At 42.2% G+C, this 19,408-nt stretch overlaps 1 protein-coding gene across 5 annotated transcripts in view; it reads right to left on the reverse strand.

Annotated features, from left to right (window-relative positions):
- Positions 1 to 17,800, reverse strand: part of dmxl2 (Dmx-like 2) — a 39,968-nt gene extending 22,168 nt beyond the window's left edge. For 4 of the 5 annotated variants that reach the window (XM_042395067.1, XM_042394983.1, XM_042394908.1 and 1 more), the window contains exons 1-22: positions 17,389 to 17,800; positions 10,770 to 10,895; positions 10,431 to 10,502; positions 10,229 to 10,307; positions 9,872 to 10,016; positions 9,210 to 9,276; positions 8,917 to 9,089; positions 7,448 to 7,628; positions 7,145 to 7,325; positions 6,463 to 6,681; positions 6,100 to 6,371; positions 5,135 to 5,404; positions 4,677 to 4,906; positions 4,271 to 4,473; positions 3,932 to 4,053; positions 3,296 to 3,385; positions 3,066 to 3,174; positions 2,832 to 2,951; positions 2,454 to 2,681; positions 1,989 to 2,275; positions 908 to 1,074; positions 139 to 790 (exon numbers count right to left, since the gene is read on the reverse strand). In XM_042395067.1, the coding sequence (XP_042251001.1) occupies positions 139 to 790; positions 908 to 1,074; positions 1,989 to 2,275; positions 2,454 to 2,681; positions 2,832 to 2,951; positions 3,066 to 3,174; positions 3,296 to 3,385; positions 3,932 to 4,053; positions 4,271 to 4,473; positions 4,677 to 4,906; positions 5,135 to 5,404; positions 6,100 to 6,371; positions 6,463 to 6,681; positions 7,145 to 7,325; positions 7,448 to 7,628; positions 8,917 to 9,089; positions 9,210 to 9,276; positions 9,872 to 10,016; positions 10,229 to 10,307; positions 10,431 to 10,502; positions 10,770 to 10,895; positions 17,389 to 17,475 (4,080 nt within the window). In that variant the 5' untranslated portion in view covers positions 17,476 to 17,800. The remainder of the gene's footprint in view (positions 1 to 138; positions 791 to 907; positions 1,075 to 1,988; positions 2,276 to 2,453; positions 2,682 to 2,831; positions 2,952 to 3,065; positions 3,175 to 3,295; positions 3,386 to 3,931; positions 4,054 to 4,270; positions 4,474 to 4,676; positions 4,907 to 5,134; positions 5,405 to 6,099; positions 6,372 to 6,462; positions 6,682 to 7,144; positions 7,326 to 7,447; positions 7,629 to 8,916; positions 9,090 to 9,209; positions 9,277 to 9,871; positions 10,017 to 10,228; positions 10,308 to 10,430; positions 10,503 to 10,769; positions 10,896 to 17,388) is intronic. The other variant, XM_042394818.1, reaches the window with a different exon arrangement.
- Positions 17,801 to 19,408: the final 1,608 nt, after the last annotated feature.

Consider the following 19,408-nt stretch of genomic DNA (forward strand, 5'->3'; position numbering starts at 1 on the left):
TATATTTTACTGTAGACAGTACCAGAGGCATCTTTATGGTAAGTCTAATCCAGTAAAGATGGTCCTCACTGTATGCTCAATAGAAGCCACCTATACATTTATATTTTTGAGTCACTGGACGAGGAAGAATACACTCACCTTGGCGCGGCGAACCTTGCCCAGGTCCATGAGTTCCAACAGCTGGGTGGGATGATACTGGGGCAGAGTTGGGGATAGCGAGTGAGCTGCCTCAAAAAGTCCTCCTTCCTGAAGTCCTGCTGGGGCACGAAGGGCTTCATCCACTGCAGCACTCCCTTCAAACACACTCTTAGACCTGGCTCTCCCCTCAAAGACTGAAGAGGAACCTGCGGTTTGACCTCCAACAATGTCTGCAGATGAGAGGCTGCCCTCCTCTCCCTCACCAGGCTTCTTGTCCTGATGCCACTGGGCATACACGTGCATTTCACAGTCCATGCCCACCACCAGGATGCCGTCCCTCACCCAGGACAGCGAAACCGGCAGAGATGGGGTGCCGTCCACAGAGGACAGGAGGTCCACGGCCCTAAGCAGGATCCAGCGAGAGCGGATCCCCTGTTTGATACTGCCCCCTAGAGGAAGGGTGATGACAGCCACCCCCTCCTTGCTGCTAGTCTGCTCATTGACCATGCCTGAGATACGGCCGTACATAAGAATGTTGGATCCAACCCCCACAGTGAGGATATGAGATCCGTCCTCTTTTGACAGCCAGTCTAGGTGAACGTAGTGCTTGATGTTGGGCGAGCTATGGTCTCTGGTCATGTACAGGTCAGACCTGGCATGGGGGGAAAAAAAAAATTTAAAAAAAAATTAACTTTTGAGACACTCGTACCGGTAAAAACACAGTGGCTGACAGAATATGATGTAAACACACAAGCAGTGACCTCCTGACCTGCTATAGACAAAGAGGTTGGAGTCCACACTGACTCTTGGATCCAGTGTTGATGAGGGTCTGGTAAAGTCGTCCAGGTGGAGAGTTTGCTCCAACACCCACTCTGAGCCACCAGTAGACTCACACTCATAGATGGACACATGCATGGAGAAGTCCTCTCCAGAAAACTGCAGCAGAGGTCAAGAGAAGCACTTTCTAAAAGCGTGTTTCAATCAAATTTCTTACAATATTAAAAATCTGTACTGTGAATCAGTCGATGAATAAATGGATGACAAAGAAATGTGAGTTCATTAAAATGCCTCACAAGTGCCTGCTCAGACCTCTATCCTGTATTACATCCTGAAGTGCCCTGAAAATCCTGATTCATAAGCCAGGCTGTTGTTCATAAACGTCAACTCAGTTTCATTTCAATGTCATCTAACTCTACTTATTTCACATACAGAGTAGCTACAGGAAATGGAATTAGATTCTTACACAGTCAGGTTTTGTTTTTCTTTTTTTAAAAGATTATTTTTTGTGCATTATGCCTTCATTGGACAGTTCATGGTAAAAAGGCAGAGAGGAAACAAGGGGAAAGAGAAAGGGTGGTTTGTTACATAGAGCCGTCTGAGAAGTCATCCTTGGACGCTGTTTGGAAAAGGGCAAGCACTTTCAAAAAAGTATTTGGCAAGTATTTGATTGGATAAACCATCTTCTATCACTGTCTTACCTTGCCAGGCAGCTGGATTCACAGGATCGCAAGATCACAAGCTCACGCAAGAATCCTCATGGATGATGATTGGTCCAAACCACCGGTGGTTCGGACACAAGCACATAACTTGAAGGCTGACAAGATGGATTCTCACGTGACCTTGTGATGTTGTGATCTCGCGAATCCAGCTCCCTTGCAAGGTAAAGTATTCATATGCTGATATATCTCTTATGGGATGGTCCAGGCTATACAGCCAAATTATGTTTATTCACTGCATTTACATTTTTATTGGAATTGCAACTCATGGTTTAAATGAATTCTAAAGCCTCTATGAATTCTTGGTACAATACACTGAAAACATCATTACAAAGCCAAATTCTCATTTCTCACCTGTCCTTGTCGTGGCTGTTTGAAGGCCACAGCAAGCCTGCCGATGTAGGAGCAGGAAACAGCTACAGGCCGCCCTGACACACCCACAGCACTGTTGTTGTCTTCCTCCTCATTCATAAGGGCCCAGGGCTCCCAGCGGTACACCCGGTTGTCCCGGTCATCCTCATCACACCCATCGTCACCCTCCACAGCACAGTGCCAGAACCGCACGCGAGAGTCAGAGCAGGTAGTAACAATCAGGTAGGGAGCCAGGCACACCGGGTAGATGGAGGAGGAACTCAGATGACCTATAGCGGGAAGAGGGAGATAGTGATAGGAAAATAGAGAAAGTTCAAATAAGAAAATATGCTGTCAGTTTCCTCTCAATAACCTGGTTTATTCTGTGCATGTAAACAATCCTTCTTTTCCATTTTGCAAAAGCAAGATGCTGTGGGTCATGTGTGAGAAGAATGTGCCCATCCTAACCTGCGGAGGGGGTGGCTCTGGTAACCTCCACCCCGTGTGGCAGGTCGAGCCGCTTGCTGTACACCAGTTTGGAGCTGAGGATGAGTTTGCTGGCTGATTGCAAGTTGGCCGTAGAGGCTGAACGTGGCAGGGGTCTGACAGGAGAGGTCTCCGGAGATGAGTCGGCATTCACAACTTGATTGGGAACCATTAGCTGGCTCTGGAAGCTATAATCAGGACTCGGCTCATCTGGACACATAGATGCAGCAACATTATTGTTGGCCTGAACCTACACCTCAGTTGGCATGTGATGTGACATGAATTCATACAATTCATACTTTCAAGACATGGGAAAACAATATGCCAATAACAGGTCAGATGTGTGTACCCCACACTTACCAACACAGGCCTGGACAGACTTGAGGTGCAGGTGCCACATCTGCAGAACAGAGTTCCTGTTGAGATCCTTTTCTATCACCACCAGGAAGAACTTCTCAGAAAATGGGGCAGGTTGGAAATCTGGTTAAGGGAAAATGATATTATCATCTTCTGATGACAATCAGGTTCTGCAAAAATTCAAAAAGTATTCAGAGACTAATCTATTCAGGGTTTTAATCCAACATTGTGCTGTACCTTCACCGGGTGGAAAGGCAGGTGTGTGTGCTTCTGGTTCTTTCTGAGGCTTGTAACCTAGAATGAAGTCCTCTTGGAAGACATGCAGCAGTTGGGTGTTGGCACCACACTGGATACACATGGAAATAGCATCAAACAGAGCACTAAGTCTATTGATCAGAAGGTTTCTCTCTGATATCTGTCCACCACAGATCTGAGGTAGGTGTGAAAAACACAGAGCAGCTGCTAACCTGGTTTGTAATGACATCCAACTCTATGATACATCCAGGTCTGGCAGTGGACTGCTGGCTGACGATGTTGAACACTTCGCCCACCAGTTTCTAAACAGAGACACACATGAAAAAATGGTAAACTATCCATTTAGCGCACTGCATTTGAAACCAGTAGTGTGGTGGAAAGGTATTGCATATTATGATGCGAAGTGCAGGTGCAGGGTATTCTAGGCAGGTAGTTGTTGGAGAACAAGGGAGAATAATCAGTTTTATGAGGAACATGGCCATCTTTACAATAATTGCTTAAATTTGAGATCTGTGTTTTGTGTTGTAACATTTGCAAATAAAGGCAGCAACAAAAGGAAATTAATGACAAACTCAGATGTTGAAAAGCTAGCCTATAACAATAATTTAATATCTGTGAATGACGTGGTTATATCAGATCTGTGATGTTTCATGCTTGATACGCGTACACTTGTCATCCCCCCACCCCAACATATCCGTTCACAAGCTTTGGACTGGATTTCCTGTCCTTTATGACCCACGGTGTGAGACACAAAGAAAATTCAGTGAACAGAGACTCACATCCCAACATCACATCCCAGTGAGCAGTATTTTTTTCATATGCAGTCACGTGTATGTGAATCCACTCACAGAAGTTTCAGGATCTGACAGTTCATCCAGCAGTTTTCTAGCATCCACAACAGCTTGATAGAGACGCAGGTTTTTACCATCTGAAGCCACAAAGCAGGCACTGGCACTGTTACAGTACGTTCCTGAGAAACAAAACACAAAGATGATAGAAAAGTCATGCAGTGCCAAAAATGTATTAATTGCTATTTGATCTAGAATTGATTAATTACTCTAAGTCTTCTCTTAAATGGGCACAATTAATGATTACATTCCTTCCTACAGCAGCAGAGAACCAAAATCTTCAGGATTCATCACCAAGGTTTAAATTAATATCCATTTTAAACTTTTTTTTGTGTTTACCGAGTACAGAGCTGGGTACTAGTGTAGGTAGCCAAGCAACATTGCTGAAGGCAGAGGTGTGGAGAGAGTTGATACGAGCCAGTTCAGAGACCCCTCCAGTGCAGGACAGGGGTCCAATATGGTCCACCCTCCACAGAATCAGCTCACTGTAGATAGCGTTGGGGTCATGGAAGGTCCTTGTAGCTGCATTACGAAGCTGCTTCCTGGTAATGCAAAATAAACGCTTGGTCAGAACTCATGCAGAAGACAGCAAGTCCATCACTATAAAAGCATGTTGCTTGTATTACAATATGGAGTATGTCCTATCCTCTCTTCTCGCTCATCTCTTTCTTATTCACTGCCTCACTTTTCTTTAACTGCTTTTTCACTGAGTGCCTCGTTATTCTGCCTTCCCTCGGTTCCATACCTGGGAAGTCCCTTTGGTAGGGGAAAGGAAGAAGGCTGCTCTCCTTCCAGGCTGCAAGGGGCTGAGGGAGGTGTAAGCAGGGCATTATGGTGAGAGGAGGTGAGCAGCAGTGGCAGCACCGTGTGGCAGGATTGGTCATTCAGATGGAAGCGGTGGCCGCAGTATCGGAACTTGTGAGATACAGTCAATACGTTGGAGAAGGCAGAACGCTCAGCGAATGTCACTGCCCACTGGACACAGAAGGAGCCAAATATAAATTTAGTGAGGGCTGTGAAGCCTGAATAAACAAACATACAATGTAAATGTGCTAATATTGTTATGACATTGAAATTATGGTGTTAGTGTGACATTATGGCTTTGGGAGCAGCTTGGTCAACAATAGTAATTTATAAAAACATGCATGCATTGGCAGAAAAAAATGTTGGAGACCAAGATTTTTTTTTTTAACAATAAACCACCTGGTTGAGAGATCCATCAACATGCTTGGAGACCATCATGACAGCAGGACTGATGCCAGGACGGGGGCTGGAAGAAGGGGTTATGGCAGGTGAACCCAGCCCAGCAAAAGCTGAGGCGGAGTGAGAGACACGTTGGACCATCCTCTCCTGCTCCCCTGCCCCAGCACTCCCCCCCTCTGTCAAAGTGCAGGCATACATCAGGATGTTTTTACTCAGTGAGTTGGCATCACCTGTAGGAAATGCCACAGGAATACGGGAGGAGAAGGACACCTGGTGGGAGAGTTGAAGGGGAAAGAAAAACCATGAGGCACATGTTCTCTATAGTCCCGATACACTCCTTGGCTTGCTAGTTTATGTTTAGTTTAGTTAATGTTCACAGCTATAAGCCTACATATATTATTGCATATCACATGCTTACACTACCATTTACTCCAGTATATATGGACTTCAAAGAAGCACCTATAATCATAAAGCTATTATTGTACAATGCCAAAGTGTGCTGTCTCATTACGGTCATAAAGACAGATAACCATGTATCTACTTACAGCACTACATTGTGGATTTATTTACATGCAAGAATTTGATTTTTATATATATAGTTTGTGTAAAGATTCATACAATTATCACAACATAAGATCTATTAAAAATTGTTTTATGAACCATGACATGACAAAGTTTTAGTAGCCTACGTGCACAAAGAGCGTAGTGTCTGTCCATCTTTCAGAGAAAAATAAGAAATATTAGGAGTCTTACATAAGGCTGGGGGAGAGCTGAGACATTACAGTTTAGGCAAAGTTTAACTACAGCTACACTGCTGTCACTGTGTGTGTGTGTATGAGTGAGCGAGTGAAGTAATTAAGTAATTCACTACTGGATTTAAAGCAGAAGAGATAATAATTAGGAAAAATGTTTCTCACTTGCATGTGGAAATTAGAGCAGGACACGAAAACATTTTCTCCGCTCACCTGAACCTGTCTGAAGATACCCTGGTTGAATTCATCCAAATACTTCACATGCCAAACCAGGAAAGAGCCGTCAGCAGGGTGGATGGTGAACAGCATGTCAGGGCTCTTGTTCCACTCTGTGGTCAGAGTCTCCATCTTCCTCTCCAGCAGCATTGAGGGCAGAGGCATGCTGGAGCTGGATCCTGGGGAGGATGCCTTAGTGCTTCCCTGCTCCCCTGGCTCACCCTCTTCGCCATGCTCTGAGGAGGCTTTGTCAGACATCTCGTCCAGATCTAGAAAGCCATAGAGCAACTTTATCACCATGATGCTGCATTAAATTTAAGGTGTTTTGGGAATGTGTATCGGCCTGGTTGTGAATCATACCAAAGTCGAATTTCATAGGGGATCCTTCGGGGTCAAGAGGATCCTCAGCGGTCTGGTCCAGCTGCTGTTCAGAGAATTTACGGAGTTGCAGCATAAAGAGATCCATGGAGGAAGTGAAGCTGAGGTCCTTATTGTTGAGCCAGTGAACAACAAAGCCTCCACCGCCGGCGCCATCATCTGGGTTGAACACTGCAGAGTCAGCCAGCATTGATGGGATATCTAACAGAGGGGAGAGGGAGGTAGGAGGAGGCAGAGACAGATGGATGATAGTGGGGGGAAAAAGGGTAAATAAAGATCAGAGGTGCACTGAATGTTTCGCTCACTTGAATGAGTTCATTTATTTCCAGCCACAGAAGCCATTTCTGCTGTATCACTATGATGTTTTGGATAGCTGTCCATTATATTTAACAATGAAGCCATTTCATTAGTGAATTACATTTTTCAACAAAGATTTACACTGTAAGATGTCAAACAACAATAAGCTGTAATCATGCGAATCTCACACAGTTTGCAGCAACATAAATACATTGTGGTTTTAGAATGATGTCACTATTACAGAGGAGGTCATTAAAAATGGAACATGACAGAACACCCTTCTATGATCAATAGGGCGACTATGAATGGATCTAGGGTGAAGAAATATAGAAATACTTCTGAGCTTGTTCCAACAAAGACACGCTACCTGTGTTGGGGTTAATACTGGCTGAGATGTGGAAGTGACACAGGGCATTGGCATGATGAGCGATGTGGCGGTGAGTGTGTGCATCCTGTGTGCCGAGCTGAGAGGGCAGCAGCTCACTGTGTGCCACCAGAGCAGAGGACCGTCGCCGGCCCCGACGCAGATGCTTCAGGTGGTGGATTGACTGTTCAAGCAAAGCACAGTAATAAAACATAGACAACAGGATTATGTTATTCCTTTATCAAAATATATATATTCTTTTATGAATTCTTTCTGGTCTGGTTTCATAGCCTGGAGTTAGTGTACCTCCAAAGCATGTTGGATCTTGTCCTTACTGCCTGCCAGGCCTGGCAGGCTGGAGCTGAAGGAGTGTGTGTTCTCAGAGATCTGTCCCCCAAGCAGGCTGTCTTCTGGAAGCAGGGTCTCTGACCACAACCTACACACACCATCCTCACAGGATGTCAGCAACACATTGCACACTGAACCCCTAGAAAGACAACAGAAGAATGCAACTGTCTTACACAACCAGCAATCACTTTATTTTTGATCAATCACATGTTAAATCTAACTACATACAGAATATTATGGAACCAAGACAAGGTTCAGTGTCCAGACAGTAATGTAATTCATGTACTGTTGGATGAGCAGTGGTATATGGCATATAAGCATACACTGATGTGATTTACTGTCTCTACAGTCATACAACTATTCTCTAAAAATTACAATGAATCTAACAAACCTCAATATAGACATGATTTATTACATTGTAAAAACAAAGACGATAATAAAGTGGGAGTGCAAGAGGGAGAATTCAAAATTAACATCTCTAAACTCCCACTGCTCAGTGGTCCTTATTCACAATCCAATGAAACACTGGAGATTCACAAACTGTTTAAGTGTTCTTGTTGTATGTTTTGAATACAAATTGGTAATATGTCTAATGAAAAAATGCAAGTAACACTGTAAGGCTGTGCTTTGCATTACTTCTTAACTGGTGATGTCAGCCCGTGATAATTTGCTTGAAGAGAGAGGAAAAGCGGAAGTGAAATATATAGAGGGCAGTCTCTGAATGAGACAGCATTAAAGTGATTTCATCACTTTAATGCTGTCTCATTCAGCTGAACAGCAAAATAGAGAACTCCCTCTCACTGCTGCTTCCACCACCGAATAATTCTAAATTTGCCAAATAGCCACCAATAACGGCAACTGGAGCCAACTGGACTAGACACACAGCAACTAGTGGTGATGATCAGCTACAGGCATTCACACCCGGCAGCCTGGTGTGTCAAGGTGCTATGGGAAATTATTTTCAAGACAGTGACACCAGTATTTACTGGTGTTCTGAAAATATATATAGGTGTGTAAAATATTTCCTACAGTGACAAGCCGAACACAAAAACAGTGTGTACTTAATGTCACAGGATGCAGGAAACTGACTAAAAGTGGGAACCAAGAGTGAATGACATCGAAGTTCGCAATTCTGGAAAATTCCCATTTTGTGTTGGTACAGCTTTTTCAATGTTGCAACAGAGAACAGTGATTGTGACATCAGCAGAAATCCCTGTAAACTTGCCACAAAATTATAACCCACTCAATTTAATAGGAAACGGGGAGAACGTTTTTTTTTTTTTTTTTTTTTAATTTTCCACATTGCAGCTACAAACCCTTCTCATTTACCCTAAAATGGAGAAATGTTTAATCTACACATCAGACTCAGGGTGTAGAAGGAGATGCCCACCCTGTGTGTGTGTGTGTGATTTTGTGTACTTTCTTACTTGGGCATGTACTTGCTAGTCTTCCTCCAGGACATACCGGTGACCGAGCGGGGATGGGCCAAGTAAACAAAGGAGAAGTGAACAGGAAGAGGTTTTTTGTCAGAAAGGTCCTGGACCACCACTGCAGAACGCCAGCCCGTGGTGGGATACCACACCTTGAGTAAACAGTCATCCTTTGTACACAAAAACATGCATAAACATATATTACATATAAACATCAACGTGGATCTTAAAATTAGAAAAACTGTTCAATATTGTTTAGTTTTTGCAACATGTTTACATGAATCATATACCTTGCCAACAGTTGCAAAGTACTCCCCATCAGGAGACCACTTGGCAATGTGAACAGATGCAGCAGTTCTGAGAGAAAAACAAGCATAGACAATGACATTAGCTATATTCACTTCTCCATGGGAAACTCTCCATGGAAATAAAAACACTGTCCTGGTTCTCCTGTCAGCTGTCAACGTGTATGTGTGGTTCCTTTGTGCTTGAGTTATTGCAAGTCATTTCCCTGTTCTAGTGGCTTTCCTGGCCATGCACTGGTGTCATCAGATGACAATTACATATCTATGTCTGTTTGCACAGGGTGGCTTACTACAGTAAACATACACCATTCACTTGAAGCAGCGTACAGATGAGTTTAGATCATCAGTTAAAAAAGGTCAAGAGTTGAGAGAGGAAGGAATGAGGAAATGAAGACCCACGCGTCTGTTTGACACCCTGGAAAATCAATTTGCTGATAAGCTAAGCTGTCAGGAATCTATTTAATTCATCAACAGAAAGCACCAAGAGACCATTTACCTCATAAGCAATGGATTCTTTGCAAATTATCTTAGGGTTCTGATCCTGCTGCTGACCTAATAAACACCCTGAGGCGGAAAAGTTTTTTCCCCATGTAAATCATGCCAGATGCTCATATTTACATGAGCAAAAATATCTTTGTTAAACGTACTTGCACTGCCAGACACAGTTCCAGTCATTAAGGACAGGGTGGGGCTTATCGTCAGTCAGCTGCCCATCCTCCTCCTCTATCAGGGCATCTGTCAGTGGCGGAGCCCACAGCTGGAGCCGCTCAGTTGCTGCTAGGATACGGTTCCCTGAGGACACAAAAGCGATGTGTTACACACCTCACGTCCCACGTTGGCTACTACAGTACACAGAGCCACATGCACGCTGTGGCTCTTACATAATGCACATGTCGTTCCAGACAAACCAAAAGGGGGCTGTGAGTAGGAGCTGTGTGTGTGGAGTGGATTAATTTAGTCAGACAAGTCAGTGAATCAGTTGAACACAGAAAGCACAGGCATACCTTGTGGGTCCCAGGCCAGGTTGTAGGTGATGGCATCGAGGAAGAACTGTCCTGTCTTTTGCCACTGATAGTTAAGCTGCTGTTAGTGACAGGAGAGCGACACACACACCATGCAATGTTATTGGCAAACTAGTGTGATTAACCTCACCAGATATTAACTTGAACAAGTATTCATGTATGAAACTGTCGCATTTATGCTCACCTTGTGGCGTTTGTTTGGGTTGGTAGAAAGAGGTTCAAAGATGCAGACTGTGTTACCGTAGGATGCAGCAATCTAAAAATAAAGAGCTGTGTTCATCATCACAACATTACTCACCCCATCAGTGCTTCTGCACAGTCATTCCCACAGGAGAGGGGTAGGTGGGGAGTGGTGCAGGAGAACGGAGGAGCGGAAGGAGAGCGTCGGCAGTACGTGACAAGAGCAAACGCAGGGCTGACTGTACTTCTTTATACTAAGTGTAATTGATAATGTCTACTGGCTACACTAAAAAAAATGAAAACTGCGTGTGGGAGTGTGTCTGAGTGTGCAGCTAACACTTACCCTGCCAAGCTGGTGGGAACACTCCACGCAGCCCACCTGTATGTTCCCATTCTGAGCTCCTGGGATAATCTGCACACACTCAAAGTCGCTAGCCAAGATCACTACATCACAACCTGAGCCGTAGGCCTGAAAAAAGAAAGAGGCATCACATCAGATTAAGCCACAATAAACAGATAAAACCACTGAAACTCCGGTTCAGATTTCTGGAACAAATCCCGATCCCAGATTTATTTGAAGTAATAACACTGACTTCCATTCATTAATAAGCTTCATATTTCATGTACAGTTTTATACTGCCTTGAATTTCTATATGAATACATTTGATATAGATATACACATGTCATAAAAACGACTAAAAGCAGGCCATCAAAGATTCAACTGCAGTAATATAAATATATCATTGGTTGAGTGGAACGTTACAACATGATTAACAGAGTATGGCAATAGAGCTGCAACAATTAGTCGATTCACCAATCGAAAGAAAATGAATCTGCAACTATTTTGATCATCAATTAATTTATCAAGCAAAAATTTCAAACATTTCATGGTTGCAGCTTCTAAAGTTTGAGAATTTGCTGCTTTTATTTCTCTTACAGTGACATATATTGAATATCTTTGGATTTTGGACTGTTGAGCTGACAAAACTAGCATCAGCCTGATGTCACCTTGTAAAATTCACAAATGTTTTATAAATGATTCATTGTGAAAGTACTCTAAAGCACCATTACACTAGCATTACACCTTCTCATGTATGAACATCAGTCCAAGACATACACAGCACATGCTAACTGCTCATGCATAATGCTTAACCTGTATTAAAATTTGGATTACGGGCAGCGAAGTAAGTTGATACGACGGTGGCTGCTAGCGGTTGGCAACCATGTGTGGAATGGCAGCAGCACCTGGGAGACAGGCAAGCTGGCCTCAAAGCAACGGTACAGTCAGAATGACGGCTTGTGTCGTTCATTATTCAGGAGAACAGGAGGAGAGGCTGGGAACCACTGGGTCACACAACAGGACAACATTACAGCTAGTGTGGTATAATATAAAGTGACAAGCCGGGGATGAAGTTATAGTAATGACTGTTACAGCAGGATTAGAGACAAGTAGAAAGAGAAATAAGGGCGGTCCTGTGTGTGCTTTACTATTACTGCGGCATTTGCTCCTTACAGCTGGAATTAAAGGCGGTCACCGTCACGCACTGTCTAGGACTGCTCTGCACCTCTCTCTCGTTCACACACACACACACACACACACACACACACACACACACACACACACACACACACACACACACACACACACAGTCTACTGTCTTTGTCAGCAAGGTAATTTGGACCTGGTGGGACCTTGAGCCAGGCTGGCAAGCATGAGTGTATCTGCCTTAAACAGGATGACCTATCATCATCCCTTTGTTCTTTTTGTTTGGGCTTGTGTGTGTCCTGTATTTCTTTCATCATCCAAATCCACATGCACGCTCACAACACAGACACACACACACACACACGCACAAAGAAAAACAAGGTGCTGATGGATGGTGATACAAAGTGGGATGATTCATTAGTTGTAGCAGCATGATACTGATATGTGACTTTGTGGAAAACATTGACACAGTTTATACAGATGGAAGCTTTAACACTATTTTAACAGTAAAGGTTGCCCCTATTAGTTCATTAGTTACTTTATCAAAAAATCAGTTTATAGATCAGTTGTTTTTATGTTCTCGTCATCTCAGGCATCACAAGAATATTCACAAAGACTGTATACTGTGTTTTTTCTGCTTGACTGAGTTCATCTACTGAGAGACAATAATACTTGAGGAAATCTGACATCATAAATTAAATAAACTAACAGATTAGAAATTTATGACAATTAGTAAAAGACATGAAGACACGCCATCTGCTTGCCACCAGTTCTAATGTTCTAATGATATTTATTTGATTCAACAACAGACAGCGTTAACGAGCCAATGGTTCTGGCTATGAATGTATCCACATCAACACCCGAGTATCTGTGGCTTTTAAATTTGCTGACTTGATGGGTGCAACCCTGAAGCAGCGAGGTTTCCTCATGACTGACAGGGAAGCAGCAAGGTTTCCTTTTCTGTCAGTCATGTAAGCTGCTTACATGGAGAATGTCGCTGCCTTTGGATAAATATTACCTCTCTGTAACACATTAACATCGGCGAAGCAGTTGCTTCTAAAGTGAGCGGAGAAACAATTGCAAAATAATGGTATTGTTTTGTAAAAAAAAGGGAACTACAATTATTCAAGTCAATGCTGGAGACATGTGACCTTTCACTTGAATTACTTGTTTATCTGGCGCTTTGTTGGGAAAATACTATTATTTCTAGTAAAGCTCTTCAAGTGTTTACAGATGTCCCGATACTGTATTTTTCTGTTAGTCAAACATACAGTATGTGAGAAAGTTGATATGAATTTCTGATGTTTCTAAAAACAGCTCTCACTGAATGACCACTCTGGGCTGATTTCTTTAGTCCAAATCTGGAAAACCCCTGTATCATGCTTTTAAAAGAGCTCAACACACTCCATTTCTAGTCTGTTGCAGTCATCCACAAGGCATGTCTACATTACTGATGACATATAAAGCTATTCACATCTTTGCTTGTTAAGAGCAACTTAAATTCTATTAATAATGGTAAACACTATAAGGCTGGGTTGCAGTTGGTTTTCGAAGAAAAGTGTGAATACAGTCATGTGCTGTGTTAATGAAAGTAGATAAGAGGAAGAGAGAGAGATCACTTCTGCCTTCATTCCATCAAATGCTGCTTATTCCCCGTGCCTAACGCAATCATGCGAGCATGTTCCGCAGACACAGCTGCTACCGTGTGAAACATTTTCACGTCGGGGTTAGCTCGCTGACTCTGAGCTGCAGTTCAAAAAAGCCTCGGCTGCAGATATTTAAAAATATGAATTCATTAATTCTGAACTGTAATAAAATGGCCCCTTTGTCAATCTGCATTATAAGACATTATCCCTGAGCTCAACCTGAAGCTCAGGCCTGTACTTTGACCCTACAGTCTATAGTCATGCCATATGGGCCTTGTTATTCTCTCTGCAGTATGACAGCAGTTAAACAGGTCCAGTTCAGATCAGTCTCCATTCTGTCTGTTGGCCATAACATTTCCAACTTAATCGATGTAGCCTGCAAGAATGGGTGCATTTGTAGCACCGTAGTGGATCTCAAAACAGAGACAAATGAGGAAATATGCTCTGTTTATCTATTGACAGTTAGCAGGATATCACAAATATAGAGGCAGATTTCTATGAAATTGTGACGCTGCGCTAAGGAACAAGTCAACAGTTTTTGCCATGCATCAAGAGGAAATAACTCCACCATATGATACTTTATAAAGAACCAATTTCTTTCTCTTAGTTCCTTAGTTTAGTATAGGCTGGACCTATTTCTGCTAAATTTGATGTACTTTTGAATATTGGATTGATGAACTGATGAGTTTGGAAAAGGTTAGTCATTTGTATTTTGATATATCATACTTCTCTGTAATAGGTTGCCAATTTCTTGTATGAGTGGCTTATGTGACATAAAACATAACATAACTCCATAACTGAATGTAAAAGTCCATCCTCACACAGAAACTCTTCCCAGACCTGGAACCTTAGAAAATCATGGCTACCTCCAAACAACCAGCATCATTATCTTACATTATCTGGCAATAACTATATTCTGATGTAGATCAAGATCCAGATAGAGAACAAAACACTATAAATATTTTCTATTATTAAATACACAGTTTAGAGAATTATGAAGCCTTGATGATGGTAGGTGCTCTCTGTCTGTACTTTGAACAGTAGTTGGAACATGTATTCTATTTTTAGTTGATCACACATCCGTAGCTCTGCATATTAAACCCACCGAGCTGTTTGTATGCATGTTTACATCAACCACAGGTCAGAAAACAACATCATAGATGAGAAAATGAACTTTCTAAGCATGATTTTCACAACCTCTCAAGAGGCCATTATCATGTAGTCTCAGTGTTAACAGACATGAACCACACCAAATAGCTAAAAAAAAAAAAAAAACAGGAAACAATTGCAATTTCTGTCATTCAACTGAATACAGAAACAAAACATTAACATTTTTGTTGTGGTTCTCTATTTCTTTTATCATTACTGCAGTGCAACATAGCAAAATTTGACATTTGGGTCTGCTTCTGTGTGATGATAATTATAGTGACAATCAACTAACACTGAGTTTTCAATGTGAGAAGAACACTATTTCCCTTTTTGTCTAAATAAAGATTAGATCTCATCTTTTTGCTACCTAGTTCCTTCATACTAGTACAACGGGTTCTCAACACAAAATCTATATCCACCACCATCTGTTGGCCCGCTGGACTGGCAATGGCTAGGCACCTGTCTGTTACTGTCCATCATTCAAACTCAATTCAAATATATATGGCTCCTCAGTCTCTCAATGCATAATAGGTACAGTATGGAGAAAGAATGGTTTCTATCCAGTGTAGTTGTAGCCTCATACTTGCTCATTTGAAATTATACACTCATGGCTGTTGTAGGTAGTGTGTGTGTGTGTGTGTGTGTGTGTGTGTGTGTGTGTGTGCATGTCAGGGTCTGGCCTAGGAGCCCTAGGGGTCAATGTGAGTGTAAATGCATTGGACATGATGTCTAGTGTTCTTCAAATACCCTCCCAGACTCAGAAAGAAAACACCAGGCACAGAAACTGAGGCCTCAAGGCAATGTGCAAGGCTTTAGCTTCCCAGCTAGCCCTGTCCCATGTTGTTGAGCAGATATGACCCTAGGTACAAAGCCCGCCTGTTTATATTCAAATAGCCTTGATCTGGGGACAGTGTAAGGAGAAAGTGGGACAACTCAACTCTATAATTAAACAGAAATGAATAAAGCAATAATCACTGACAGACTGAAAGAATCAGACAGAAGAGGGTGTCTGTGTTCCTGAAATATAAAAATAAAGGTAGCATGAACAGACCAAGCCCAGATTTGGCAGCGATTAGGCAGGCTCATAGTGTTCTCAGCATGAGGGAATGGTAGCGTGCAAAATATCTGCTCAAGAATTTACTGTGAGCCTGCATTGGCAGAACTTAATTAATGCAGTCACACTGCTTTTGCCATGAACTGGGGTCATACAGAAAACAACAACATTGACTAAAATTGTCTGTCCGCTCTTGGTTTTCACCATGTAATGACTGTTTACCTGTCAATCTCTGTGAACAACAAACAGATACTAATCTAGAGAATGTATCTCTGTTGTTTCATGCAGGAAATCAAATTGTATGAAAGCATGCTTGTAGTATTAAAAGATTATGCTAAACAAAGGTAACAAAAAACTGTCACGTACAAGAGAACATTGTAGTGTCTTTTCAAGGATTTTCCTTACAGGATGTTATAAAAGATCATCCGGCTATCAATAAAATCATCATGTGCTCTCAATAAAAAAAAAAAGTTGACTCAGGATGCTTCCATTTTGCTTTCTACAACACTCTACTCTCTACATTAACTTCAACTGATCCATTTGTAGCAAAAGAGCCACCACATTTGTTAGGGTTATAATCTATTGTGCACTTTTTCCTATTTGCCATCACAAAGGAGGCTGTAATATTATAGGCTCTTCCCACGTCTCGCTTCACTAAATGGAATATTGACTGGGCTTCGACTTGAGGCGCAACAAGAAATGCTGGGAAGTTGCCAGACCTCAGACAGACAAAGAATATTTATAGCCCAGAGGTCAATGTATAGAATTTGGTTTAAGGCATATTGTTTGATCAGCATGTGTGCAGATATATAAAGTCTAAATAACTGATGTCAAGCTGTCCTATATACACCGATAAACACAATGGAACACTGAAAGTTTATTTGTTCTGTATCACAAAGATCACATCAACTGAAATGACACAATATTAGTTTCATCAGCAACACACTGCCGTCCAGCCCTCTAGCTCATGTATCCATATATGGCTCTCTACGTCATGGCTGGCGCGGCTGATGCTGGGATGACAGGGAGCTAATCATCCGTGAGGAGGATTTAACGCCAAATGGTAGCAAGCTTAGCCAGTTCTGCAACCAGACAAAACACAGCTTTTTTTTTCATCCTGGCTTTGTGCGCAGTTCTGCAAAGCCGCTACACTGTCACCTGTAATGTGCACTGCAAAATTTCGGCGGAGCATGTCCTATAGGAAATATTTGCCGATAATGTTATGGTTGCGCAAAGGGATTCCCTTGCAGTAATTCTAACGTGACGAGATGCAGCTAAAGGTCATTTGAGTGGCTAGCAGCGATAAATAATATAACGTTACCGTAAAAGAATAGGTGTAACGTTATATATTACCGTTACGCATCTACTCGAGGGTGTTAGCTTGTCTGTCTGACTGACTGTCAAGACGAATGAAAGAGAGGCTTGTAATAAGGATGCCCCGAGTAGTCTCGACTCAGTGTTTGTGAATCTCTCGGTGCGGCAGTTTTGGCTAGCATACCGGCTAGCGGGTGCTTTAGCTCGCACAGCCAATATAAAGCTAGCTAGCTAACTATCCAGCTAGCTTGTCAGTCGTTAGCTTTAGTGGGTGTCATCTTGAGCAAATAATAATATGAAAATAAAACCTCACCGTAAACGGAATGTCATTCACGCTTCCCACCGAGTAGCAGCAATCTCCAGGGTTTACAGCTCCCGTCAGCACCTGATGCAGATGCATTTTCCTTATATTTTAGCAGCAGATGGATTTTTTTTAATTATTTATAACGAGTCCACCCTTTCGGTTTCTCCATCTAGCAACGACTGGGAATTCCATCAGTAACGTTCACGTTGTCCTCGGCCTCGCAGCTCTGTCTTCCTCCACAAACAGCAGGGGCTGCGGTGAATTAGTGTTTCGACCCGTATGAATGTAATTTCACCAGGCCCTGTCATCTAGTTAAGCATGTAAAACTGGCCGTCGACCGTCGCCTCTCGCTGTCAACACCATCCCTGCGATTAATCGTGAGAGCCGAGGCAGCAGGATCTCTGCAGCGAACCTGACATGCGCGTTCACGACGTTGTTCAAGCACGACTGAATGGCCATAGATATATATGTCCTAGATCAGAAAATATCTGCTTCTCAATTTTACCTCATGGGGCTTACTCCTGGATTTAAAAAGTCACCTACTGTACATAGTAATTACTATTGTTTAAAATGACCTGCATTTTAATTTTAATGATTAACTGTTCTTCCTTCTGAGGGACTCTGTACAGCTGCTCTATTACTACTTATCTATGTTCACGGCGCGCCAGTTTTGTAGAGATGGCACCCCTCTGTATGTTTGAGTTCATTGGTCATTAATGTAGGGTCTGGGGTAAAATCAAAAGAGATAGTGTAATGATTTTGTCAGTTACCGAAAATAAAAAAATGTAGTCATGAAACAGTGCAGCATGCAGCAAAGAGCAGCCATATTCTGACAAAAACACATTTATGGAGCTGTATGTAGACAGTTTCCTTACTATAAGGCGATGGTAGTGGACACCTTCGCTCCCTATTCGAGTCTAATAAGGACACATGAAATTACTCTTTTTATTAAGCATATGACAAACTCACTCAGTTAGAGTATAAGTAAAAAATTATATCTATCTTCAGCCTACACAGAGTTGAAATTGAATTAATCAATTAATTAAATTGAATCGATTGGTAGATCAACAGAAAATTAACCGCCTACTAACAATTGATAATCAGTCAAGTAATTTTTCTGCCAAAATGCCAACCATTTTATGGTTCCAGCTTCTCAAATGTGAGGCTTTGCATTGTCTTATATTATAGTAAATTGAATATCTTTGAGTTTTGGACTTTTTGTTAGACAAGCATTTTGAGGGTGTGGCATTTTTCACTGTTTTCTGATGTTTTCTACACTAAACTATTATTCACTTAACAGACAAAATAATCTGCAGATTAATAGATCATGAAAATAATCATTAGCTGCAGCCCTAATGTCATGGGCAGCATCTGCTATAAGCACTACGACATAAGATGAGAAATACTGTCACAATGATGTCCACGATTGTTTTACATTTGACCAAGTACAGATGAGAGAGCTAGACTGGCTGAGGTTCATTGTAGCTGTAACTGTCCCTCATCTCCTTATCTACTCTCCCTCATCTCACTGATGAGATTTAATGGAGCAAATCACCATAATACTGTTTATCCCTTTCCCCTTTTGTACCCCCTCTTACAAATCTGCTGTCACACCCTCTCCTTCATTGTTTCAAGATGAACAACGAGAGCACTGACACTGATCCACGGAGGTACACACCCAACCATCATAGCACTGGCCTACTTAGTTAAACCACACTGACATCATCGGACAGGGCCTGCCTGCCAGCCACCATGACACACAGGACAACAGAAGAGAAAATTGCAAGGCAGTGGCCCAGAGAGAACGTGACAGATACACATAAACAGTGTCAACAACAATGGCGTGGCACACTCATCATGTGGCATATGTAATACTGTGTCTGTCCATTTAGCATTTGGTGACTAGCATTTTTTTGAACTGTGGGTGTCAAACTTTACAGCTGTTCTGTAATCATAAACTGGCAACAATGACTGATGAAGCATAGGAAAGTACTATCTGTGCTAATAGAAGAAAACAATTGAAAAATAT

Source organism: Thunnus maccoyii, chromosome 1, assembly GCF_910596095.1.
Source record: "Thunnus maccoyii chromosome 1, fThuMac1.1, whole genome shotgun sequence".
In the NCBI taxonomy this organism is placed as follows: Eukaryota; Metazoa; Chordata; class Actinopteri; order Scombriformes; family Scombridae; genus Thunnus; species Thunnus maccoyii.